Source organism: Podarcis vaucheri (genome assembly GCF_965113315.1).
Source record: "Podarcis vaucheri genome assembly, chromosome: 4".
NCBI classification, from domain to species: domain Eukaryota; kingdom Metazoa; phylum Chordata; class Lepidosauria; order Squamata; family Lacertidae; genus Podarcis; species Podarcis vaucheri.
The window spans coordinates 22415181-22442795 of NC_138762.1; the positions used below are offsets into that span (position 1 = coordinate 22415181).

Consider the following 27615-nt stretch of genomic DNA (forward strand, 5'->3'; position numbering starts at 1 on the left):
TTGTGTCCTCCAGCGTCCAGTACTTTATACAGTGGTACCTCGGGTTACATACGCTTCAGGTTACATACACTTCAGGTTACAGACTCTGCTAACCCAGAAATAGTGCTTCAGGTTAAGAACTTTGCTTCAGGCTGAGAACAGAAATCGTGCTCCGGCGGCGCGGCAGCAGCAGGAGGCCCCATTGGCTAAAGTGGTGCTTCAGGTTAAGAACAGTTTCAGATTAAGAACGGACCTCCAGAACGAATTAAGTACTTAACCCAAGGTACCACTGTATAGGAGTTCATTGAAACCATTCATTCATATCAGAGAAAGTAAAGGTGTTATTTGGAGACATCTTCAAGGTGCTTCCTTGACTGTGGTGCCTCCACTGACTGAGAAGCAAGATGACTTTCAAATGTGTAGTGTGGCCTCAGAATGTATTCTGTTTCTTGGTGTGGCCCCTGGTGTTCTCATGGACTATTGACCCGTATACCACTAATCCACTGCCACCAATCAGGTCCTCCCTGGGAAATCACTTAGTCTCAGTCGGGTTCTTAAGTTAACAAAGAAGAGTGTAGTTTATTGCAAACACAAATAAACTTTAACTGCATTCAAAACGTTGTTACTCTTTACATTCTTAGTCTTATTTTATCCTGTCTCTAACTCCTCTACCTTCCCTCGCAGAAGAACCAACTGCACTAACTGTCTCTCTATTTCCATCTGTCTGACAACTGCTTTCCCAACTGCCTTTTCCCAACCAACTAATCAAAACCAACCTCGAATTAAGCCCTTTTATGAACAGGTAGGCTCCGCCTCTGGCTTTTCTATTGGTCTACCTATTAACTCTTTCTCTCCCCCTGTATAGACATTTTCAAACGAACGGGCAAACACCACATCTGGTCAGACTGTTTTTATATAACGAGAGCTGTTTTGTGGTTTTTTTTTTTAATTGATTTGATTTCACCTTGAACATTTCTTACTGCATGCAGCTTAGGCTCACACTAGACTGTTAGATTTCTGAACTATACTATTTGAGACTGAAAATAGCAATGTCTTTTAAAAAAGGTTTCCCACACATTAAAAAAACAACCTGTATGTAGTAAATTGTATGTAGCACACTGAAGAGAAATGCTGAGCACAATCCTGTCCCCAAAAAGCTAATTTACTACATATTTATTTATTTAGACATTTATGTTCCACTCTTTGGGTGGTAGCTTCTCAGAGTGACTAAAGGCCAGGGTATAAATTTCCCAGAAGAGACAGGTTAATATGAGAAGCAACAGATCTACCTCTAACAATGGCACCACCTGATATATTACAATTACCTATTCCCAGCAAAGATGTCTTTTTTTAAAAAAAAAAAGTCATCCATTCAGCCTGGTGTGCAAATTGGATGCTAATTAAAAACCATATGAATACCTGAACCTTTGCAACTCAAAGCTGTAAAGTAAATTAGCATTTTATTTACTGGTCATTAACATGAGGTGAAGAGCAGAGGATATTGCACTATTTTTAATAAGGTCACAACTATAATAAATTATTCTGAGACAAATTGGGCAGCTTCACCCAAAGAGAAGCGCCCTGGGTTTGCAAAGGAGGCAGGCTGCATAGGGAGGGAATCATGGTAGTGGTGGCTTATACAGTATGACTTGCACTTAGAGATGGGCAGAGATCCATCTTTTTCTGGTCAGTAACAATTATCACTGCCAATTTCTAATAAAAGAAAATGTTACTCCCCTGCAAAAGGGGATTCCATTCTCTGGGCTCATTTTCAGAGTACTTCAGAATTTCTTTACTATTTCTATGGTTGTGGTGTTTTAAGGTTGTTGTTGTTGTTTAGTCGTTTAGTCATGTCCGACTCTTCATGACCCCATGGACCAGAGCACGCCAGGCACTCCTGTCTTCCACTGCCTCCCGCAGTTTGGTCAAACTCATGTTGGTAGCTTCGAGAACACTGTCCAACCATCTCGTCCTCTGTCGTCCCCTTCTCCTTGTGCCCTCAAACTTTCCCAACTTCAGGGTCTTTTCCAGGGAGTCTTCTCTTCTCATGAGGTGGCCATAGTATTGGAGCCTCAGCTTCAGGATCTGTCCTTCCAGTGAGCACTCAGGGCTGATTCAGAATGGATAGGTTGGATCTTCTTGCAGTCCATGGGACTCTCAAGAGTCTCCTCCAGCACCAGAATACAAAAGCATCAATTCTTTGGCGATCAGCCTTCTTTATGGTCTAGCTCTCACTTCCATACATCACTACTGGGAAAACCATAGCTTTAACTATACGCACCTTTGTCGGCAAGGTGATGTCTCTGCTTTTTAAGGTTTTACGGTTACCTTATTGTAAAGAGGTGGCTGAGGGTTGTGTGTGTCTTTCTTTTCTTTTTCAGCACTCTGCAGCCTCCCTGGCTGCCTACACTCCCTGATCTGAAAGCCCCTGTGGGCTTTCATTGAAGCACAGGCACCTGGGATAGCTGCAGAGCACAAACTATACATGGGTGAGATGATTTGAAGAAGGGAAGAAAGGCTACTCACAAGCACCCCTTGGCTACTACAAAAGTAAGATGAGCCCATCAAAAACCCTGCACCCCACCCATAAGAATTTCACTGAAATTTTCTCTCCCCTTTGATCATTTTCAAATGCAATTTATTTCCTTCTAATTGATGGAAATTAATTAATTCATATATCCTTTCCATTCCTGCATTTATCTGCACTTTAAAAAACACATACACAGAAATTTTATTCAAATACAAAATTAATCTCAAACAGTGCGTTTCTCCTTTTACCCTAAAATATGCCGTTTTAACATATTTTGTTATGTATGAGTCAGAACTGTATTGCAAAATCCAGAGAGGCGAGAAACCCAAAGGAGAATTTCATTTTGATTTCCACATGAGTCTGGAAGGTGCAGATCAGATCAGTTCCCATAGGAATTCACAGAAACAAAAGTTCATTGAACACCAGGGGGGGGGGGGAAATTCCCTCGATGGGCCTGTAATTTATTTCAGCCTCTAATCCCTATTTGGAAAATGGCGTTCGGCTGGCTACTTTCCAGGTGTTTGAGAAGCAGCCATGTTTAGTGACTTTGGGGAGAGAAGATGAAGCGTAACACATCAACTTACTCGTTTTATTTATTTCACAAGATTTAAATGCTGTTTGATTGCAGCAAAACCTCAAAGCGGTTTATGAAAATGATGAAACAAAATTCTCAGGGAGAAAAACAGCTTAAAACTATAAACAGCATTCAAAAAAATAATGAAAATCAAGCCAATGTGAGTTCTTGAAAACCTCTTAAGAATATCCTGTCTGGACTCAATGAATCATACATCATTAATTGGTTGCAACTGAGGGTCTTTCAGTTCACCTACCGTTCCTGATTTTAAAAAAGAGCGGGAGGAGATGTGTCTTTATTATTTTCATATAATAGGACAGACAGAAACTTAACTGCTAGCAGAAATGGACACTGTTCTTGTTCTCTTATCTCATGGGCAAGATGTTTTCACCTACAGCATTTTCTTAACACTGCCATAGAAAAAAGGTGCGTTGCTTGTTCACAGTATCAGCAGCAATGAATGGCTTCTTCGCGAAGTGCTGAAACAGCAACCATTTGCCGACTTTCGTTGGCCTAGAGTCTTTTTTTTTACTTTCCTCAAAGGTACTTTTTGGGAGCATGAGCCACTGCCTCACTCTATTAACTGTTCAGTTTGCTTTCAAGGCCTACACAACCTGGAGCCCACTGAGCTGAACTCAGCCAACCAGCCACATATTGCAACCTCCCAATGACTTTCTTATCTATTTTTCCTGCTTGCCTGAGATTTCGAAAGTAGCGTGTCCGTCAGGCTCCTGTTAGGCCTAGTGAGTTGCAACCAGCTTGGCGGGTCCCATACTGTGCAGGCTTGTGCGTGAAGCGGTTTGAAACAATAAAAACCCTCTCTCAAATAAGCCCATCTCAAATGTCTAGTATTATTGTCACCTGGTCCTTTAAACTCCGCTAGAAAGGAATCGGTGAAGTCATTGTTGTTGCTTTATACATTGCCGAAAATGAGAAAATGGATTACCAGAAACAGAGAACGATAGAGCACACAGATCTGCAGAGAACCTACATGTGGTGTTGTATAAGTATAGGTCAATTTTTTTTTTTTGGGGGGGGAGCAATCTCAGGAGTCCAGGAATCTTAAATAAAACAAAACAGCACAGTAAGAAGCAGGGAAATGCCACTATGTAGCAAATTAGAAAGTAGGGGAACCATTTACTGTACACACTGCAAAGAATAGAGCAGTGTTTCCCAACCACTGTTCCGCGGCACACTAGTGTGCCGCGAGATGTTGCCTGGTGTGCCGCGGGAAAAATTAAAAAATTCGAAAGATTTTTTTTTTAAAAAAAGTCAAATTTTCGATTGGGGCGCCGTCACTAGATGGCCCCTGGGGTTCCCTCCCTCCCTCCTGCTCTGCGCCTCCCTCCTCCTCCTCCTCCTCTGGGGAGGCCCTTCCTGGCTCTCGGCCAAGGCTTGGCGGCTGCCACTCACTCACTCGCTCGCCCACCTGTCCCTCCATCCCTGCACCCGGCCTCTCCCCCTCCGTCCCCGGCGCGGGGGCTGCCGGGATCTGTAGTCCCCTCGCCCTTGGGCTCCGCGCCCGCGCGGGGTGCGCAAACTACGTTTCCCAGCATGGCCTGGCGGGCCGGGCGTTTTGTTTGAAGCGCTCTTCTCCCGGCCATGGAATGAGCGCGGCGGCGGCCGGGCGGGCAGGGGCTCTTCCGTGCAGACCCCGCGCAGCCTGCCTGCGCCCCCGCGGAGATCGGGCGGCAGGATGGAGCCCGGGGATCCCCGCGGAGGCGGAGCGGCGGAGGCGGAGGCTGCCCCCCAGGTAGGGCTGTGTCGGGGGGGTGTTTATTTTTACAATGCTGCATCCGCGCCGGAGGGGACGCATCGGACCGCGGGGAGACCCCTTGGCGGGCGTGCAAGGCAATGCATGCGTGCAGGCGTTGCATGGAGTGCAGTGCAATGCAATGGCAATGCGGCGCCCTGCATGCATGCATGCAACTTCCACCAGTGCTCCGGACTTGGCAGGTGGGTGGCAGAGAGAGCCGGGAGGGCGAAGGGGAGCCGGGGGGGAGCAGCGCTGCTCCCCGAGCCGAGCCCGGGGGGAAACTTCGGCGTCGTTGCGCCGGGTGTTGGAAGCGGAGGCTGGCGGGGGCCCCTCACCTGCAAAACCTGGTCGCCTCTCATATATTTCGTGCATTGCATTCATCGCCCGCTTTCTCCTCCAAGGAGCTCCCGGGGGCGCGCGTGGTTCTCCCCGTGTTATCCTCGCAACAACAGCCCTGCGAGGTGGGTCAGGCGAGTGGCCCAAGGGAGCACCCAGGGATTGTCCTGGCCAGGTGGGGTGATTTGAACCCTGCTCTCTGCCCGGTCTTCGTCCTCATTTAGCCCCCACATGTGCATGACTGTGCATGACTGAGGTTTTCCCCCCTCGTCTTGGCTATGGTGTGAGTCTGTGCTGTTAATTAATGGGGTTCTGCCTTCGGAGAAGATGAGCCAGCCCTCAAGGAGGTGATTGTGTAATTTGCTAGCAATTCATGTCCCTCCCAGCGTGACGCTGCGCGCTGACATCACGGGGCTATAATCGTGGTGTGCCTCGAGATTTTTTTCATGAAACAAGTGTGCCTTTGCCCAAAAAAGGTTGGGAAACACTGGAATAGAGAGAATGCATCAGCAACAAAAGCTGACAAAGTGTAACAACAACAACAACAACAATAATTAATAATAATAATAATTATTTATTTATACCCCGCCCATCTGGCTGGGTTTCCCCAGCCACTGTGGGCAGCTTCCAGCAAAATATTAAAATACAATAATTCATCAAATATTAAAAGCTCCCCTAAGCCTTCAGATGTCTTCTAAAAGTCACATAGTTTATTTTCTGGACATCTGGTGGGAAGGTCTACCACAGGCGGGTGCCACACTACCGATTAGGCCCTCTGCCTGGTTCCCTGTAACTTCAGTTCTCGCAGTGAGGGAACTGCCAGAAGGCCCTCGGCGCTGGACCTCAGTGTCCAGGCTGAATGATGGGGGTGGAGATGCTCCTTCAGGGATACTGGGCTGAGGCCATTTAGGGCTTTAAAGGTCAGCACCAATCCTTTGAATTGTGCCTGGAAACATACTGGGAGCCAATGTAGGTCTTTCAGGACCTGAGTTATGTAGTCTTGGCGGCCACTCCCAGTCACCAGTCATCTAGCTGCAGCATTCTGGATTAGTTGTAGTGCACAGATTTGTAGTATGCACAGATTTGCAAAATGGTTGCATATACAATTTTATAGGTACATATGCAGATTTTTAAATGGCTGGAATTCAACTCGGATTCTCGCTCAACTCTAAATCTCCCTGTAGCGGGAAAGGCAATGTGTGACCAGATGACATCTGCACCTGTTCATTCTACTGTTTAGTGTCCAGGTGCTTGTTGATGAAAAACGCCAAGGCCCACCTGCTCTCCCTTCTTAGGGTTCATTACCTTTAAACTGGACTTGGAGTTGACAACCCTTCAAACAGAGGAACAGCCTCTGGCAACACTTCAACTAGAGGAATATCCTCTGTAAAGTTGAACTCATGGCCTTTGTAGAAGGGTATGCAGACTGCTACCTTGCCAACAAAGGTCCGTATAGTTAAAACTACTATGGTTTTCCCAGTAGTGATGTATGGAAGTAAGAGCTGGACCATCAAGAAGGATGATTGCTGAAGAATTGATGCTTTTGAATTATGGTGCTGGAGGAGACTCTTGAGAGTCCCATGGACTGCAAGAAGATTAAACCTCTCCATTCTGAAGGAAATCAGCCCTGAGTTCTCACTGGAAGGACAGATCGTGAAGCTGAGGCTCCAATACTTTGGCCACCTCATGAGAAGAGAAGACTCCCTGGAAAAGACCCTGATGTTGGGAAAGATAGAGCGCACAAGGAGAAGGGACGACAGAGGACGAGATGGTTGGATAGTGTTCTCGAAGCTACCAGCATGAGTTTGACTAAACTGCGGGAGGCAGTGAAAGACAGAGGTGCCTGGCGTGCTCTGGTCCATGGGGTCATGAAGAGTCAGACACGACTTAACGACTAAACAACAACATGCAGACTGCTATTGTTTTATTGTTGTTAGCCGCCCTGAGCCCGGCTTCGGCTGAGGAGGGCGGGATATAAATAACATTTCATCATCATTATTATTATTATTATTATTATTATTATTATTATTATTATTGAAGTCTAGCTAGAGACAGGGCATCAGAGTAGCAAGGGAAATGTCCCAGCAAAGTGGATTCTCAGAGTGAAGGAGGGAGAGAAACCAGATAGCAACTACTGGAGGTTTTCTGGAAAATCTAATTAAGGAAAGTTATGTTTTCCACGCCACAGAGGTTTGTGTTGCATTTTAACTATGATACTAAAAGAATAAGATGTCCACAGTAGCCTTGCTTGCTTCCTTCCTCTTCCTTTTCATTTAAACTTTTTTTAATCTCACATCTTCAGAATTAAAAGTATTGATTGTACTCTGCTCTCAAGTCAAATCAGTACATTGGCTTAGATGAGGCCAGATATATTTTTCCTCCTTTCTGAAAACTCCTGTTTTAGCATGGACACAAGAAAGCCACTAGCTTTGTAATTTATTGCATGCCATAACAGTTCAAGGATGCACAGTCATTAGAACTAAAAGAATATTGAGAGCTTTTTCATGTCACTCATCCAAGAAAGAAGGCTCTCCCTGTGGGTGAAGGAAGGCGTTGTGACACCCGGGGTGGGCGTCGCTACATAGGACGCATGTGCGGCATCGCTACGTACGACGCATGCACCGTACGCAGCGCCACTGTACATGCACTGTATAGCAGTTTGCCGCTGGCACCACTCCAGCGCCGTACGGACAATGCCGGGATCCTCTGCTTGCGGCTGTGTCCGTACGGCGCTGGAGTAGCGCCAGGGCAAACCTCTATACAGCGCATGTGCAGCGTCACTACGTACACTACTAAATATCAATGCTTGTGGATGGATTGTTAAAGTATTACTATAAAGTAGCAACTTCTTAAATTCAGCCCATTCCTGCTTATAACAATGCCACTATTCTGTGACTGACTCTCCCCCACCAGCAATTAGAATCTGTGAACATTCTGTGACATTATAATGGCTCAGCCATTGCTGAAGTAGGGGGAGCTTGCAGATGACAGGCAAATACAGTGGTAGCTCTACTTACGAACACGATCCGTTTCGGGGTGCCATATGCACCCTGAAAAGTCCATAAGTAGAGCGCTGCTACTGCACATGTGCGAAGCTCACAGGGCGAACCCGGAAGTAAACACTTCTGGGTTTGCCACGTTCGTAACCTGAAAAGCTGCAATGCGAAGCAAACATAACACGAGGTATGACTGTAGTCAGTTTAGCAACCATTTCAACCCAGTAATAGTAGTAGTAGTAGTAGTAGTAGTAGTAGTAATAATAATGATTTATTTATACCCCGCCCATCTGGCTGGGCGGCTTCCAAACATAATATTAAAATACAGTAATGATTGAAACATTAAAAGCTTGCACTGCTTCATGTATTTCAGTGGCTTCCCTTGCATGTTCTAAATGGCAGGTTGCATCACACAGACAACATGACTGTCCCCACATCCACTGAGGCTGATAGGAATGTTGCCATTTATTATTTCGGTGGGAAGGAGCAAGGTCTCATTGTATTTTAAGCTCTTCGGGTGAAGTTTGCTTCCATGTTTCTCATGGAGCTCAACCTCCTAAAGTCCCAAGCGCACAGCGGGGGTATTTGGGGGCTAGCAGGAAGTCTATTCAGCTGGCAACTTTTGTTGTCTCACACTGTTCCCAGTGTGTCAAGTCAAGTGCTCAGACTGCCAAAACACAAATGTAGGAAGCTGGCTTTTAAAACATGAGACAAAGATCAGCGCCAAGGAATGAAACCAGAAATTACTCAAATACAATAGGAAGCTTGACGTCACCTAGAATTTATGACTTACCAGAATAGCAGAGACATGCCACGCTGCCAAAAAGAGAGAAAAATATTTGCCCACTTGGGCTGGCATTCCTACGACGGTGTCACTAAAATGATTATTTGGAAGCAGACAATGAGTCCACAGCTGAGGCAACATCATATTGGCCCTGGCTGCAGCTGACTCAGTCCAATATGGTCTCATTCATTCATCCAAAAATAATGAAGTGCTGTTGTTCTTGTGAAACAGCAGCGTTCCATGCACTCCACAAGAAAACCAGCGGAACCAATTAAAAGAAAAACCCAACAACAGTTAAAACACAACAGCAAATAAAATTAATTTAGGATTCAAGATTAAGGTGAGATGGTTTCCAGACATCTGAAATCTGAAGGAACATCAGTCCAAGATAAAGCAGACTCATTTTCTGTGGCTCTGAAGGGAAGGACTAAGAACCAATGAATGGAAATAGCAGTGAAGGAAATTTTGGCTGAACTGAGATGAAGATTTTGTCAGTAGAGATGGGCACATTGGTCAATTTCAGTTTCTTATTTATCCAATTTTAAGTTCATAGTTCTATACCAGTTTGCAACTTTTTTTTAATTCAGCAAAATGTTAGTGCAAATATCTCCTAGTGCAAATCACTCCTTTACTGAGAGAAAGACAGGAAATAAATAAAACCAATCAATCAATCAATCAATCAATCAATCAAATGAAAGGAGATCATTTGAACTCAATGGGACTTGCCTCTGGCAAGACATGCAGAGGATTGTGCTCTTAGAAGATTATGACTAAGCAGATATGCATGTATCTTTGCATGATCAAGGTGGAATAGTTTATTAGGGTTTCAGGAAGGAGGTATTGTTTATCCCTTTCTACAGCTCATTCCTATTGTCCATCTGCTGACTTTGGCCCCAGTCAGCTGGTCCTTTCAGAAATGAAGAATGCAATTATGCATCTGCGAACGAAAGCAACACTGCAATCAAAAGAAGTTGTTTTTAAGGGGTTCTTAAAGGTTGGTGCTGATAATACCATTCAGCTGTTAAAAGTTGCTGTAACTCTGAAACTGACTGGGGAGTTTATAATTGAAATATCTGCCTTAGCATGATATACATCTATCTGATAAAACAGGCCAGTCACTGCCTATCCTTTGTGGAACTCCATTATATTGATTACAGCTGAGTCAGATTTGTAATTTTCCCTGGTTCCTTTAGTTCTCTGAGACAGCAATGTAGTTAAGAGCTAATGTAGAGTAGCGATAATGAACAGACGTTGTAGGTGAGAAATTATCCGTGCAAATCTCAGCACAACTATTAACTGGACAGCCTTAGTTAAACCACTAAGGGACTGGTTCAGACTTGCAGAATAAAAGTTTGGAGCTATGGGGGCAAAGTCCTAAGAACATGCATGCCTACATGCTCCCTCTTCCTGTCAGGTGCTGTGATCCCATCCCTCTCTTTATAGTTTCAAGCAAACCATTGTTTCTGAATTTTCATCTGAAACCAGCAAACTAAGGTTTGCAGATCAAGATTGGAGACCAGGATCAAATGCCTGAGGCTGGGGGTTCTTAAGGTTCTCTCACATAGTGCCAAACCATAATCTGAACTAGAGATGAGTGGATCTGTAAATTTTGGATTCTCTCCGCTTCTCATTTTTCCACTCGCAAGTTCAGTTTTCCACATTTCCACACCAGCTTACCAATTTTTGAAACAAATCCTCACGAAAATTCAGTCGCATCTTTGTGCTACATCTTCTCCTCATATGCACAATTTTGTCTGCAGTATTGTCTACTACACATTTGTGCAAAGCAATCCCCTGCTTATATAATGTATTTTGCATGCTGCTGTCAGCAATACATGTATTTTTATGCATACTTTGCCCTAGCATAAGCATTTTTGTATCCGTTACATGGCTGGAAAACGGCATCGCAAAATGTGAATTTTGAAGGATGGCTTTGTCTTGGTTTGCTTACAGCTTCAGAAATTGAGAATCGGGTAGGTTTGCCTAGAAATGTTAGCTGAATTAAATTTCTCCCCCATCTCAAAGCTGAACCAGTCCAATGATCCCTCTCCCAGGCTGCAGTAAGGGGAAAACTTGTGGAAGGATAACAATTTGAAGACAGAGCAGAACAAAAATGGGAGCAGGGATGCTTTTCAGAAACCTTTTCACTGCTGATGAGAGCTGTAGTCTGAAAACATGACCATGCCAGCTAAGACTGGTGAGAGTTGTAGTTCAAAACATCTGCAGGGCACCAGGGCTGGTTTATTCATTTAACCCTTCCTTTGCCCATGGCATATGTCTGCCAGCTGGACTCAAGCAACCATAAACCAGGCTGACCCCCCTAGGTACTTCCTTTTGTGTTCATGTCTTTGTATAGGAAAGGTTTGCAGTGGGTGAAAGGAGACATGGAATTTCCTTATTAAGATTGTTCACCTATCAAAAGGAGTGCATTTTGTCTAAAGGCTACAGGCAACAGTAATCCAAATGGTTATTTTCCATTTTATGAAAGAACCTTTTTCTTCCCTTCCTTTTGATGCCTTTGAGCATCCAACCTCTAATCTTGGTATTCTGTTGCAGTCAAAAGATCTGGATCCCCTTGAGATGTCTTTGCAAATCTGCAAGTTAAGGTTGTTGAAATCTGGACATGAGCCCAGAGTATTTCACTGAATTAGGTTTTGTCCTAGCCTTGTAATTAAAGTAGCAGTGCTGGAACATGCTCAGGACAGACCCTTTACAAAAAACAAAAACCTATGTTCAAAGCAGATTTCCAAAAATATTTTTTAAAAGCCTAATCTTCTCCATGTCAGCAATTCCCAGTTAGGAAGTTAGGACACCACAGCATGTCCCAAAAGCTATGTTGGTGTAGCTACAGCACATGGTGGATATCAGGCCAGGAACAGGAGGACTGCGGCACACAGCTGGAAATGCAGTAAGTGACCCTGGCAAAAGTAGGTACCTTTTCTGCCAGCCTGTCTTGATGTAGAGAGTGGAAAACCAGGGCACACATTGGCCTGATGTTTGCCAAAATTATCTGGGTGGGTGAAGATAGCATTCCAACATGGCTTGAATATCAAAAACGAGTAAAGATGTACATTTTTATACAGTGGTACCTCAGGTTAAGTACTTAATTCATTCTGGAGGTCCGTAATTAACCTGAAACTGTTCTTAACCTGAAGCACCACTTTAGCTAATGGGGCCTCCTGCTGCCGCCGCGCCGCTGGAGCACGATTTCTGTTCTCATCCTGAAGCAGAGTTCTTAACCTGAAGCACTATTTCTGGGTTAGCGGAGTCTGTAACCCGAAGCCTATGCAACCTGCAGTACCACTGTACATTGGTTAAATGGCAGGCTTGTGTCTTGCAATGACCCCCTTGGTCATGCAGCGGTTCTCTTTGCTTTTTGTATAGGGAAGGAGGTACGTTGTACTCACCCTCCATGATCTCAGTCAGTGGGGGCCAGGCTATCACAGAGTTGGGGATAGAGGCAGAGATGGCCCTGTTACTGGGCAGAGTGAGGTGGCTGCCTCAGGTGGCAGATGGCAGAAGGGGCAGGGGTGAGGTGTTGTAGGACAGAGCCCTGTGTGCTACACAGCCTGGCCTAGCTCCTCCACCAACCTACCACACTGTCCTGGAAGTTGCTGTCCTATAAGTACTGCTGACATAAGATTCAACTGCCACTCAGGCAGTTGCTTTGAAGAACTGGAGAGGGAGGCATTTTATCATTTACCTCAAGCAACAAAGTATTTTGAGCCGCCCTTGTGCTTGCTTGTTTGTTTTATTAAATTTATACACCCCTGATGTTGAGAAAGGTTGAGGGCACAAAGAGAAGGGGATGACAGAGGACGAGATGATTGGACAGTGTTCTCGAAGCTACCAGCATGAGTTTGACCAAACTGCGGGAGGCAGTGGAAGACAGGAGTGCCTGGCATGCTCTGGTCCATGGGACATGACTAAACGACTAAACAAGAACAACATACACCAGTGGCATAGCGGGGGGAGGTGCGGGGGGGCCGGCCGCACCGGGCGCAACATCTGGGGGTTAGGGTTAGGGGGCGCAAATCCACGGGTTAGGGGGCGCAAATCCACGGGTTAGGGGGCGCAAATCCACGGGTTAGGGGCCGCAAATTACTTGCCTTGCCCCGGGTGCTGACAACCCACGCTATGCCACTGACATACACCACCTTTCATCAAAAGATCTTAGAGTGAATCACAGAATAAAATACAAGATAAAACACAAGTATATAATAAAACCCAAACAACAAAACAATAGCCACCCACCCCTTCTCACAGATACACTTAAAAGGCTGTATGTTATGAAACAGCCAAAGGCCTGGCTGAAGTGGAACGTTTTTGCCTGGCATGTAAAAATATAAAATGAAGGCACCAGGAAAACCTCCCTGGGGAGAGGATTCTACAAATGGGGAGCCACTATAGAAAAGAGCCATTCTCGTGTTGCCACCCTCCGGACCTCACAAAGGAGGAGGCACACAAAGAAGGGCCTTAGATGATGAACACAGAGTCTGGGGCGGTTTGTATGGGGAGAGGCGGTCCTTGAGGCATTGTTGTCATGGTAACACCATCTCCAGGCCCAGTGCTTTGCTCATTACATTTCTGCCCAGTACTTCCCACTCTATCCCTCTTGTCCCTCAAGGAAGAGTTCCATATACAGATTGTGTCACCACAACAAGCCTCTAAGGAAGGGTAGGCTGAGAGAGGCTTAAGATACCCAGTCTGTGTTGTGACCGGTTAGGGATCTGAACCCAGATTTTCACAGTCCTAGCATGGCACTCTAACCACTATACGACATTGTTCTCCCCCCCCATTCACCTATAAGCCTTACTTGCTAGCTTTTTAGAAACACCTGGCTGCCCGTTGTTATAAGAATGTTGCACGAGACGGACTCTTCTTTTGTAAGCCAGAAATAAAGGTGAAAGCTATTGGGATAAAGGCCAAACTTTCTCCTTGCCAAAGAGGATCTTAAGCTGGTATGAACCTGCCGCCCCATCTTTTATTTTCTTTTTAACCAGAATGCTTTTTCTTAACAACATTTCTGAGGAACATGTAGCTAGAGGGGACAAAAGAGTAGTACAGTGAGAATTTTAGGGAATGCTAGGAAAGAGCTTTGGCCATCTTCCCTTGTTGTAAAAATGCTCTCAGAGTCCATGATGGGGTCTCTGTTGTGCTCAAATGGCTGCAGGTACAACTGTAGAACTCCTGGGCATCAAATAATGCTGAATGTTGGAAGATTTAGGGCAGATAAAAGTACTTTTTCACACAATAAGCAGTTAAAATATGGAACTTGATCCCACAGGAGGTAGTGATTGCCACCAGCTTTAGAGGGGGATTAGACAAATTCATGGAAGATAAGACTATCAGTTGTTACTAGCCATGATCACTATGTTCTGCCTCCATTGTTGGACTTATGCCTCTGAATACTAGCTGCTGGGAACTGCATGTGGGCAGAGTGCTGTTGTGCTCATGTCCTGCTTGCAGACTTCCCATAGGCAACCAGTTTGCTACTGAGAAAACAAAATGGTGGGTTGGATGGGCCATTTCCTTGACCCAGCAAGCTCTTCTTGACACCCTTTTTTTTTAAAAAAAGATATTTATTAAGATTTTCAAAAGATTACAAAGTAAAAAGAAAAAAGAAAAATACAAAAGAAAAATAGTTAAAAACAATTCAGTCTTTCCATCACATATTTTTCATCTGCTTATTTCCCGGACCTCCTCACGCCTCCCTTTTCCGTATTCCAGTTCAAATTGTTAGTTCAGCAAATCCCTCCCCTCTTCATTCATCTTAGTCTTCAATTTTAAAATATTGTAACATTAAATTTTTACCTATTAATGGTCATTTTCTCATATTCCCTTATAGTGTTACAACTAAGGACCACTTAGTTTCTATTCGACATCATTCTAACATTCATTAATTTTACTAAGGTCTTCTTGACACTCAGATCAGCCAAATCAACCCTGGCAACCAATGGGGTGATGGATGTTCACAGCCCATTTGCTTTCACATGGATTCTCCAAAAAGCTGAGTGCGCTCAGAGGGTACATAATTCTGAATTTCCCATCGTTGACAGTCACAAGTGGCTTGAGCTCAAATTGTGCTTCCTGGCATCTGCACAGTAGAAGTCGACCATCCACCCATCCACCCATCCATCTTTCTTATTTGTATGCCACCTTTCCATAGTTAAACCCATGCTCAAGGTGACTTACAACACACACACCCCAACAACACCTCAGCACAAGAGTCTGCTCAGCAGCCTCTGGAGTCAGACAGGACCCTGCCCTCCCAGGCCAGGTGGATAAAGGCCTGCAAGGAAGGGAATATGTCTCCCAGGCTTCACAGCCAAGGTAGGACCAATGCAGAGAGCAAAGCTTGCAAGACACAAGACTAATTGGTGTGAGGTCATCCCATGACAGGCAGCATCTATCTTGCTCCTCAACCAGTAAAATTTCCCCGAATGGCATGCAGCTAAAAAACGCTGAGCCAAGAGTCAGAGAAGATCCCATTGATTTCTGCTCTTAAAAGACTGTGGCATTAAATTATTAGAGATCAGAAGAAACTCATTGACCATGGAAATTGTCTCCATCGAAGAGATAATATGCCTATTGCAACCTCTGAGACCTTGTTTGAGACCTTTAAGTGCTACTATGCCTTCAAGGGCTTCCCTTAGTAAACATCTGCTGTGGAGAAGTATTGGACTCCAGCTGTTTGCAGCTGTAAAGCCTTGAATGCCTAATATTTACACAGTGGGGGGGGGAGGCTGCATTCACAGCTGTGTTCCCCTCCTGAATTCCTTCCTCCACTTGAACTCCCCACCCGCACCCCCCATGAAACAAAAACCCCAAACAGAATAGCTCACCCAGGAAAACTTTTGCTGTGATTGAATTACAAGGAGCCTTAAAGCGCCACAAAATTGCAGCTGCAACATTCTCAGGAAAGTTGTGCAAGGCCGGAGTAGGCAAGGAAAAGTGAGTGATTTGCAAAACTAGTTTACTCAAGGCTTGCTACATGAATGTTTAGAAAGTCGGCAGCACAGGGGCAGACGAGTGGAGAGGCAGCCCACAAATGATGAATAGCTTTCTGCTACTCAGACGGTTTTAAACAATTGGTGCACGTGTGTGTGCACACACAGAACAAGCCCCCAGCACGGGCTCAAGCGATTCTTTTTGTTTTCTGCGTGATGCTTTACAAACAGCCAGTAGAGACAGGATCTGAATTTAATGCTGTTAAAGAAATAACTGCAGAGCAGACAAAGCTACCAACAATGCTCAGCCATAGTTTGTTTTCAGTGCCATGGTTTTGCTCTGGAGCATCTGCAGGGAACAGTATACAACCAGTACCAGATTGCTAGTCATTGGAGTGAGTGGGCTTTCTGTAGAATGTAGGACACCTTGAAGAAGCTGTGAAATTCCAGGAAGGAGAGAATCCAGGAAGGAGAGAACTGAGAGTGTTGAGTCTCTCCTAGCAGAAGATCCTCATTGATCCACAATAGGTTTCCAAGGGGTAACTGTTTGTGTGTGTGCAAGAGCAGATATCTGAATTGACCAACACAGCCCTGTATTGTCACCTTTTCTCTTCTGATCAAGCGTACACCATCTAGGAGAACTTCTAAAAGGCTCTTGGGGAAAAGTAATTTAGGAGGAGTTGGTCCTCTGATCTCCTTACAATTTTTTCCCTGTATTCTATTCAGGTTGGAACCTTCCCAAGGGTTTTGGAAAGAAGCTTCCCAAGGGTTTTGGAAAGAAGCTGGATAAATGCTATTCTATTCCTCTTCAGGTGCCACCATTGGAATCGGCCCTCCAATCAGTTAACATTTGCCTGCAATTGCACAACAGAATCTACAAATGTTCATCTTCAGAATGGAAGGTTGTTGCTGGGTTGGTTGGTGAGGGTCCAGACATTCTAAATCATCCTTCTCCAGGCTGATGCCCTACAGATGTTTTGGACTATAACTCCTATCCCCAATTTGCGTCTCCTGTGGCCATGCATGATGGGAGTTGTAGCCCAATAACATCTGAAGGACACCAGCTTTTGGAATTCTGCTGTAAACTGTCTAAAATGGGTACCCATCTTAAAAGGAACTAGTAAGAAGAAAAAAGTGTCTTTCATCATGTGCACCACAAACACACCCATTTACATGCATACTCACATAAAATTAGAGAGATTGTGATTTTAGATCAGAGGGAAGCTTCCAGGCATAATTGTGAGTCCTCCCTTCATCTCTCATCTTAGAAATTAGCCACAATTCAGAGGATCTGTTTAATCAAAGATCCCTGGAAATGTTTCAGAATTTGAACTGAGAAGTTTGTCAGCAAGTGGTTCCTTTCCTCCCTTTCTATTTTTGGGAAATGTTCCACAGATCTTTGATCTATGGGGCTCTCCTCCTGTTCCTAGAGGAGATTGCATAAAACAGCAGAAAAATAAAATAAGCTAACCTCCCTGATATCTGGGTCAGCACTGAGCAGCAACTTCCAACCACTTACTACAGTCCCTGCTCACCTTGGTCAGAAATACATTATTTAATAATATACCATGCTCTCTTGGTAAATTCAGATAACAAGTTCTGCATTCCTCATTTTCCTATCTGGAGGGTCAGAGCATGATTGCCACCATAGCAACAACACTTTCGAAAACTCTGGTTGGAAAGCAAAACTCCTGCATATTTTGGGCCAAATCTGAATTTGAGCCAGAGAAGATTGCATTGCCTGTAAAATAAGGAAGTGTGCAGAACAAATACATCTGGAATTATGGGCCATGAGAGCATATGTGGCTGCCTTTGTCAGAGTCTTGGTCCAACTAACTCTGCACCAACAACTCTGATTGAAACTCTGATCTAGAAACTCAGGCCTTGCTACCTGAGATCTTCCAGATTAAGATACCTGCAACTGAATCTGGGATCCTGTGCATTCAAAGCGTGCACTTCACTGCTGGGAAGTGGCTCCTTCACTGCTTCAGCAAAGCTTGTAGTGGGCAGGCTTGAGTCTCAGCACATGACTTAAGCCTTGGGGAGATCTGTTCCATTGGGATTCCCAACACTTAATGGACATAAGGATATATCTTTGTGCTACTTCACACACTGCAATTTCCTAAAACCATTTCCCCATGGAGCAAATGTGTGAAACTTGCAGGGAACTCAGCATGTGTGAATGACGCAACATGTGCCTGACTTGCTGTGGATATGTGCATTGGCTGGCTTCAACTTGTGCACAACACAGAATAATAGATTCATTGTAGAGTTGGAAGCAGCCACAAGAGTCATCTAGTCCAATCCCCAGCAATTCAGGAATCTTGTTCTCCAACATGGGGCTTGAACACACAACCCTGGAATTAAGAGTCTCATGTTCTACCAACTGAGCAATCCCACAAGCTTTAAAATGTGTACACAGTGAAGGTACTCCACATGCAAGTGTACCCCATGCATGCAGAGTGAATCCAGGGCTGCCAGGTGTGTGCGACAATTTCTTTACACCCTGACTTCATGCACTTTCCTACATGAAAGCATTCCCCATGTCGGAATTTGTAATGTTTGAATGTGGCCCTGGGTGTGTGACTTTTGAAAAATTCAGATGCACTCATGCAACTAATCCAACCTCCTGTGACCATGAATGTATGTTGCTGGATCTGCATGTGTCCACTCAGCTAATGTACACAATTTCAGAACTAGTATGGGCTGCACAACAGCTGCTGCAATCTTTGAAGGAGTGGTATGTATGTGTGTTTGTATCAAAGACATGGGGGGGGGGCTTCTGCAAAACTACTCCCTGGACCTCTAGTTGTTCCTTGGAGTGCCAACAACCTTGCCCTATGCTGGGAAAACAAACCTTTAAGTGGGGCACACAAGGTCTGCAGCCAAAAGCAAGATGGCCAGCTGGCAGCTGCTATGAATCACAGAATCATAGAATTGTAGAGTCCAACTCCCTGCAATGCAGGAATATGGTAAAGGTAAATGACCCCTGGACAGTTAAATCCAGTCAAAGGCAACTATGGGGTTGCAGCGCTCATCTCGCTTCAGGCTGAGGGAGCCGGTGTTTGACCACATATGGCTAGCATGACTAAACCGCTTCTGGCACAACAGAACACCGCGACGGAAACCAGAGCACATGGAAATGCCATTTACCTTCCTGCCGCAGCGGTACCTATTTATCTACTTGCACTGGCCTGCTTTTGAACTGCTAGGTTGGCAGGAGCTGGGACAGAGCAACAGGAGCGCACCTGGATTCGAACTGTCGAACCTCTGATCGGCAAGCCCAAGAGGCTCAGTGGTTTAGACCACAGTGCCACCCACATCCCCCCTTTTTTACCTGCAGGAATATACAGCTGCCCCATACCAGGATCAAACCTGCAACCTAGGCGTTATCAGCATCATCCTCTAACCAACTGAGCTCTCCAGGCTGATGAGCTCCATAGACAGTTCTTGCTTCACAAAACCCAAGTCTTGTAGCGCCATAAATATTTGCCATTTATTACTTCCACACACTAGACACCACTTCATCAGTCGCTTCAAAAGTTCTGCATTTATCGCACTGAATGCAGGTCTAGTTACATGAGCCGAGGGGAGAGGGGCACTCCAAGCCCGCCATCGACACATGTACCAATGCATTGCGCATGGCATGTTGCCAACAGAGACCCTCACATGGCATCCTGGAGAGATCATGCATTGTGTGAGCGATTATTTGCATGACCATTCCCAGTGCAACCTGTAGTGAGTCAAGCAGCCTCAGGAGTCCTTTGAGGCAGAGGAGTTGCTTTCATCCCCTCACTCCAATTGCCCTGTCTTACGCTTCTCCTCTCGCAAGTGCACCGCCTGAGAGAACATGCAGGGGGCGCGTTTCCACCACGCGCCTGGTCAGTTTCACACACCAGGAGCAAAAGTTGCGAGAAAGAAGAGGCACTCACCATCTCTCCGCAGGTTCGAAGCGCGCAAGGCTCGGATAGATCCGCTCTGGGCGCCGGCGCTGGAGCCCTGTCGGTTGCAAAAGCTGGCGCAGATCGCAACGTAAAAGAGGAGATGCTCAAGCGGTTGCATTGGGACGCCTTGCTGCTTAGCGCAAAGTCTTTACTTTTTAAAAAAGTGAGGACGGGTTCCTCTTCCAAATGGAATATCTCCCTGTTCGCGAAGCTTTTAAAGCCTTCCCTTTGTCCCCTCCCGAGCTGACTCTCCAAACTCAGCCCCGATGATGTCCAACATGAATGAACTCCCCTCTTCCCCGCCCTCCTCCCCTCTAAAGTGGCTGGCTGGCTGCAGGGACGATGAGGTGGGAAACCTCTTTGCCAAGTTACAACAGTTAAGAGAGGGAGGCGGGCGAACGGACAGGTTACCCTCCTCCGCCAGCCCTCCAGGCTTCCTGCGCTCCACCGGCAGCTCCGCTTAAGCAGTGGGGGCGGGAAGTGATCCTGCCGAGGGATCTGGCTCCGGAGACTCTGCAGGGGGTGGGGTGGGGCTGCTTCATCCAGCTGCAGGCTCGCAACGCCCCCCTCGCCGCGGCCAGGGTGGATAGCGCCCCCCGTCCCGCGCCTGAGCTGCGCGCCAGGCTCTGCCCGATCCGGCGGGGAGCGCTCAGAATCCGGCGAGGGGGTCTCTCTTCTCGCTCGGGCAACCGAGCATCGCCGCTCGGGGGGCTGGAGGTACTCGGCGAGGTGGTCTGGAGGAGCGATCGCGAGCTTTTGGCTGGCTGGCTGGCTTTCTTTTCTTTTTTTTGCGCGCGGAAGGGAAACGCGCCGGAGACGGCGCCCCAGGGAGGAAAGGAGGTGGCGGCGGCGGCCCCGGCGCCTCTGGCCACTGGGGCAAGGGAGGCGGCGGAGCAGCCGGACGGGGAGGAGGGGAAGGAGGGAAGCCGTCTGCTTTCAGGGCAACCTGCGGGAAGATCCCCTCTCAGGGATCCCAGCAGCCAGCAAACTCTCAATGCCTTGGGAAGGTTGGGGAATCCGCAAATTGTCTCTCTGATGCTAGCTCAGTTGGTAGAACATGAGACGCCTGATCTCCAGGTCCTGGGTTTGAGCCCCACGTTAGGCAAAAGTTTCTAGCACTGCTGGGGGTTGAGCTAGATGACCCTCGCAGTCCCTTCCAACCGTGGTGCCAGCTTGAATAAAATATTGGGCGGGAGGGGGGAAGGTACGCCCCACCCTAAATAATCTATTGCAAGCTGTGGTGCACACACACAATTTGAATGGCAATGCCCATCAACTGGGGGGGGGCTCAAATATATATATATATATATATATATATATTGGGGGGCGGCAAAAGGATCTGGGGCCCTAGGAGTTGGCTCCTCTTTTCCCAACTCTATAATTTGATGGTTCGATGACGCATCAGAGACATCCAGGTTTGATGGCTTTGACGCATTTCTAGCCCACCTTTTGGCCCCAAGGAGTTCAAGGTGGCCTACATGGTTCTCCCCTTCCTCATTTAATTGACACAGCAGCCCTGCATGGCTGAGAGGCCCTGACTAGCCCAAGGTCACCTGGTGAGCTCCATATAGTTGTAGGATCCAGGCATAGGCAAACTCTGGCCTTCCAAATGTTTGGGACTACAATTCCCATCATCCCTAGCTAACAGGACCCGTGGTTAGGGATGATGGGACGTGTAGTCCCCAACATTTGGAGGGCCGGAGTTTGCCTATGCCTAATGTTGCCAGATAGTGAGCCAGACCGATGGTTCATCCAGTTCAGTATTATGATAGAATCGTAGAATTGGGATGCTGAGAGTCATCAAGTCCTTGAGTTTTATTTCTGCCTCTTCTCTCCTCGTCCCTTTCCCCTTGTGTGTTGGGTTGGATTCCCCCCCCCCCCATTGTTAACTTGCAGGCAGGGACAGTCTCATTTTAACTGATTGCATGTAATCTACTCTGGGAGAGTTTCTGACCAAAAAGCAAGTTATGGATGCACTATATGAAGAAATAAAAACCCAAACTGTTTAAAACAGGACTTTTGCAGTTAGGAAAGTCGTGGGGAAATGCACTGTGAAAAGTGTGGGATGGAAGAAGTATCAATGTATTAACACCCAACAAGCAAATCCACCCTGGTGAGATGTTTCAGTTGGTAGAACATGAGACTCTTAATACCAAGGTTCGTGAGTTTGAGTCCCAGCTTGGGCAAAAGATTGCTGCGCCGCAGGGGGCTGGACTAAATGACCCTCGTGGTCCCTTCCAACTCCACAATTCTATGATTCTAAATCAGAACAAATGACCAACAGAAAACAGATAATATAGCCTAACTTCTGTGCAAGCAATCAGGAGGAATGTTCAAATAAACAAGTCATCTTTAGGGGTCCAAATTTTCGTTCATGCATATCATCACTTACTTGCAATAGATCTGGGCTAAAGTATTTACTGAAAAGCAAAAAAAAAGATAAGTGATCAGAAAGTCTGATACTTGGGTATTTTCATATTATGAAGTTCTTGGATTCCTCCCCCCGCCCCCTGCAGCCACTGCCTTCCCAGCCAATTATGGTACCAGCTTGAGGGATGAAAGGACAGATTTCAAAGGCTGAGAGTGCCAAATATCCCAGAACCAGAAGAGCAAAGGGATAAAGTGAACTCCGAGGATGACAGCTGTTGGAAGGAAGCCAGTCACATAAAGATGCTGGCCCCGGAATACCAGAAGCGACTGGCATGCGTCCCAAATCAATTAAGGAAGATTACTGCAGCATAGGCAATATACTTGTCTCCCACAGCAGAAAATGTAGATAGCAAAGTTAAAAAGCGAAGAGAAATGTTAACTAATGAAATCAAGAAAGGAAACCTATGGATATTTGAATTGCAAAATTAGGTACGGCGGGTTAATTTTTTATTTTTTTTATTTAAGGCAGTAGGATGTGAAATTCTCACACAAATTGAAGGGCTGGTACATACTGGAAAGATTGGATTTGCAGATCATATAGATATATTTATACTGCTCCAAATCTTATATGATTTCTCTCAAGGGAAAACCATTAAGCTGTGCAGTTCTGTCAGCAACCATGCATGTCAACACCTGGGTGCATTTTTTTAAATAAAAAAAAAACTAAAGAAAAAGACTGAATAGAAACATTTTTTAAAAAAACGTAAGCAAAGGGAAAACAGTATTCCCAAGTGCCTGCTCTGATTTATGCCCCAGCCTCATAACATCCAGATGTTTTGGCCAGCAATCTAGGAACACAGGAAGCTGCCTTTTAATGAGTGAGATTGTTGGGTCCATCTAATTCAGTATCATCCACACTGACTGTCAGTGGTTCTCCATCATTTCAGGCAGGTGTCTCTCCCACCTTACCTGGAAGTGCTGGAGATGAAGCCTGGGACCTTCTGCGTCCAAGTCAGATGCTCTACTAATTCAAGCATCCCTGACCACCAGCCATTCCTGCCAGGGCTAAGGGGTCCTGGAGCCCAAAACATTTGTGAAGGCACCAAGCTGGGAAAAGCTGGTCTTGCCATCTGCAGAACAGGCATGGGAAGATTCTTTAACACCAAGAAGGGAGGCTAAGCAAGGTAGATCTCCCTCTGGTAGCCCCTGCAGTTCTGCCCCTCCTTTCTTTATACTTAGATGGCTAAGACCAACTTCCTGGGTTAGGACATCGCCAGCATCAACACAGTTGAAGTGGTAGACGATTTCATCTATCTGGGTTCCACCATAACCAGCTGTGCTGGTCCCGGGGGGTTACCGTGCGCCGTTGTCCGAGTCCAGTCCAAGGTTGAGGGTGTGGAATGGAGGCTGTCCATCAAGGCTAAAGTGGGGTCCAAGGCAAGGAGTCAGGTGAGGTCAGGAACTCTGGCAGAAGAACAGGACAGGGTGCAGCCAGGAACAGGCTACCAACAACGTTGCTCCCGCAACCTGGGACTGGGCTGGCTGGCTTTTATCTACCCCGAGGCATAGGGCGGTTCGGGTCCACAGGTGACTCATTTCTCCTGGCCTGGAGGCAAGCACCTGCAGGCAATGAGTCCTCGGTCACCTCCGTAGCCAGAGCGGATTCAGCTGGTGTCTGCTCCTGAGGATCCGGCACAGGTGAGGGCCCTTTAGGTTCAAGCCCCAGCCCCGGCTCAGCTGGTCCTGGAGGCAGGGACTCCTGTGCAGGCTGGGATTCCTCAGGTTCAGCCTCTGAATCTGATTCCCAGGCCATCACACCAGCAAGCTTTCCATTGATGCTGAGCTGGACATGCGTATTTGCAATGGAGCTATGGTACTGGTTCGCCTATCAAAAGGGTATAGGAGAAAGTGATGGTGATGCCCACTGCCAAGATGAAGGTCTACCAGGCTGGCATGTTGAGCATGCAGCTTTAAAGAAGTGAATCATGGGCAGTGGCATAGCATTTGGGGCTGAAGGGGGCTCGATCTCACCCCCCCACACTTTCCTGCTTCAGCTTCTGCTTCTGCTTCTGAACTTCTCTCTGCCACAGACTCTCCCAGCTCACTAAGCCCTGCTAGCTCTTCAGCTTCTGACACCTCCTCTTCCCAGTCTTCTCCCTTGGACCACTCATCGTCATCCCACCACCAACCCCAGGGCTCTGAACGTTCTTCCCTTGGGGGTTCCCCAGCTGGTTCCTTTCACCATTCCTCTGCATCCAACCATTCCATGACTATAGAGAGGCCTGTTTTCTTCTTTCTTTGGTGATCACTTGTAGCCAAGTAAGATTGTCTTCCATAAACACGGTTTTAACAGTAGGTCCGTAAGTGACTGTGGAGGCCAATTCTGGATCCATACGTCCTTTCACAGTGGGGACATTGGTTTCTGGGTGGGAGTTGATCATAGTGTGGATTTGCCAAGCGTGTCTTCCTCCCAGCACGTTTCTCCCTTGCGTCCTGAGTTCGAGTGTCTTCAAAGCCCATGACACCTTTGGTAAAGGCTGTTCTCCAACTGGAGCGCTCCCAGGCCAGTGTTTCCCAGTTGCCAGTGTTTATACTACATTTTTTTAGATTTGCCTTGAGACAGTCTTTAAGCCTCTTTTGTTGACCACGAGCATTACGCTTTCCATTTTTAAGTTCGGAATAGAGTAGTTGCTTTGGAAGTCAATCATCAGGCATCCGCACAACATGACCAGTCCAACGAAGATGATATTGAAGAATCATTGCTTCAATGGGTGATCTTTGCTTCTTCCAGTACACTGATATTAGTTCGCCTGTCTTCCCAAGTGATATGTAAATTTTTTTGGAGAGGCCTGTAGGGCTGTGTTCAGGCCCCAGGTTTGTAATCAGAAACCCAAGTCACATGGAGGGTTTTCCATGACTGAATGCCTGAAGATCTCCCTTCAGGTCTTTTTACTCAACATTCAAAGTTCTGAAGCTGTAACCAGGAGGGATAGGGATGTTGGGGCACAAATGGTCCTGCTTCTCCCTCCATCCTTTTCACAGTGATGTCTGAACAGGGCTATTGCCGAGCAGGGAAGCAGACCAGCCTGTGCTACTCAGCCACCATGTTTGAAAGTCACATCTGATCTTATTTGTTTGTTTGTTTGTTACATTTGTGTACTGCCCTTCATCTGAAGACCACAAACACCAGCATGTACACATACGTGCATAATTTGCCTGTATCAACAAGCCTGCTTTTGTTTCCTACTGAGAAAGCTGCAGACTCATATGCCTGGAAACTGGCACTGTTTCCCATCATTCCTTAACTATCAGATCACCATTTATAAACTTGCTTGATTACTCTTCTTGAAGGCTCACAATAAAGCCGCAGGCTGTTCCCACCTTCCTTGTCCGTTTCCATCAGGGATGATGATTACCAGTGCTGTTTCTTTTTTAAACAGAAAAGCTGTAACTTCGACCCCACAGGGAGCATTTAAAAAAATAAATAGGGCTATTGTTAAGTTTTGCCACATTCCAAATCTGTTTTGAGAAAGCTGACATTCCTCATAGCATAGCAATAATTATTCCTGAGCTGAGCCAAATCTTCTCTGAACCGAATCAATACATCAGTAATCACTGGTTAAAATCTTCCAGGTACAGAAGTGCAGTAAGTAGCAAGACTGCTGATGTGGAACATTGCCTAATAAATAGCTATCAATACTGCTGCAGAAAAAGAGAGAGAAAAGAGATGGGGTTTTAGGATGTGAACAGGGATCCGGAACGGATCCCATTCATAATCCAGAGGTACCACTGTAAATAGGTACCACTGCGGCAGGAAGGTAAATACTGTTTCCATGCACTCTGTTTTCCATCATGGTGTTTCGTTGCACCAGAAGCGGTTTAGTCATGTTGGCCACATGACCCGGAAAACTGTCTGTGGACAAACGCCAGCTCCCTTGGCCTGAAAGCGAGATGAGTGCCACAACACCATAGTCGCCTTTGACTGGACTTAACCGTCCAGGGATTCTTTACCTTTACCTCACCTGAGACCCTTGGATTAATCTGTTGCACGAACTCATCACCATAGGCTTTGCGCTAGCAGATAGAGAACATTGGGTTCAACCCTTTATGATTTAAATGTTCCCCATTCCATTTGGTTAAACGAGGTTGTGCTTTGCGATCTCTGTATTTCAGTGACAGAACTGCTGAGAGTGGAGCCTGGGTTCAATAAAATATTCCCGAAAGACCATGTCGAAACAAATGGCATAAAATTTGAAAGCCTTCCCACTACAAATAGACATATTTTTCCCTGCTATCAGATCTGACAGTGAAAACAAATATGAAGAAAATAATTTCACTGTCTTTGTTCTTTAGTTCCATTAATCTTAATTTAAGTCTGAAAGGAAAACCAAGAAGCATCAATCTCATTTTATTTCTCATAGACTCACAGACAAGCAGCACCTTCAAAGCGTTGCAATTGCTCAATCCAATTCTCCCATTCGGAGTAAAAAAATGGAATGGGGTGGGAGGGAGGGGAGAGGAAAGGATAAAGGATAAACATTATTGTTGAATCAATCCGTCATAAAACCTTCAACATATATGGAAGAGGGGAACTGAGGTCCACATAAACTGTCTTCAGACAGCACCATCCATAGGTAGGGTCATGGCAGTGAGACCCATCTCAAACCACGTGAAGCTGGTAGAATGTGTTAACAGAGCTAAGGGCTGCATGAACAGTTTGGAAATCTGGACAAATCAGACCTGACAAAGGGTCCCCCATGCAGACTGGAAGGCAGGAAGGCCAACAGTGACACAGCAGAGCCAACTCATTTGAGTTATATCGCCATCCTCCTCCCTGCTGAGTTCCACAAGGTCAATGCTGAGACTTAGGAGGAGGCAGCTGGCAAGGAGTGCCACCCTTGGTCTAGTTGTATGTACCTGTAAGGAGGCAGGCAGGTGGTAGATGACTGAAGACTAATGGAATAGTGCCTCATTTGCCGTAATGGACCAGCCTCCACTAGTCTGAACTTACCTGAGGCATATTCCAAACTGCTTTGAAATGCCTTTTGTGTATGGGTAATTTCTCCTGTTAGGAGTCTTTTTACTGGAGGTCTCCGACAGGTTGCTTTCTGGCAATTTCTGCTCTCTCCCCTTGCTTCATTGTCTCCTTCACAGTGCCATTTTGCCGAGTGGAAGGAGTGACTGGTGAACCACCAGAGCAATTGTGTGGATGGTGTGCTTGTGGGTATTGGTGAAAATGGGTGAGGTTTGGGAGAAGAATGGGGTGAGCAGTGAGTATTGTGTGATTTGTGTAGAGGTAGGACAGAGTTCAAATGTAACATGTGGCATTTTATGAGTCAGAATGTGCCTTCAGGGAGGCTGAAGAGAGGAGGAATTCCCGGCTCTGAAGATGTTTC

At 46.1% G+C, this 27615-nt stretch overlaps 1 protein-coding gene across 1 annotated transcript in view; it reads right to left on the minus strand.

Annotated features, from left to right (window-relative positions):
• The window catches only part of PDGFD (platelet derived growth factor D), a 144225-nt gene extending 123593 nt beyond the window's left edge, over positions 1 to 20632 (minus strand). Inside the window, exon 1 of the mRNA XM_082219478.1 lies at positions 19838 to 20632. Within this exon, the coding sequence (XP_082075604.1) occupies positions 19838 to 19967 (130 nt within the window). The 5' untranslated portion in view covers positions 19968 to 20632. The remainder of the gene's footprint in view (positions 1 to 19837) is intronic.
• Positions 20633 to 27615: the final 6983 nt, after the last annotated feature.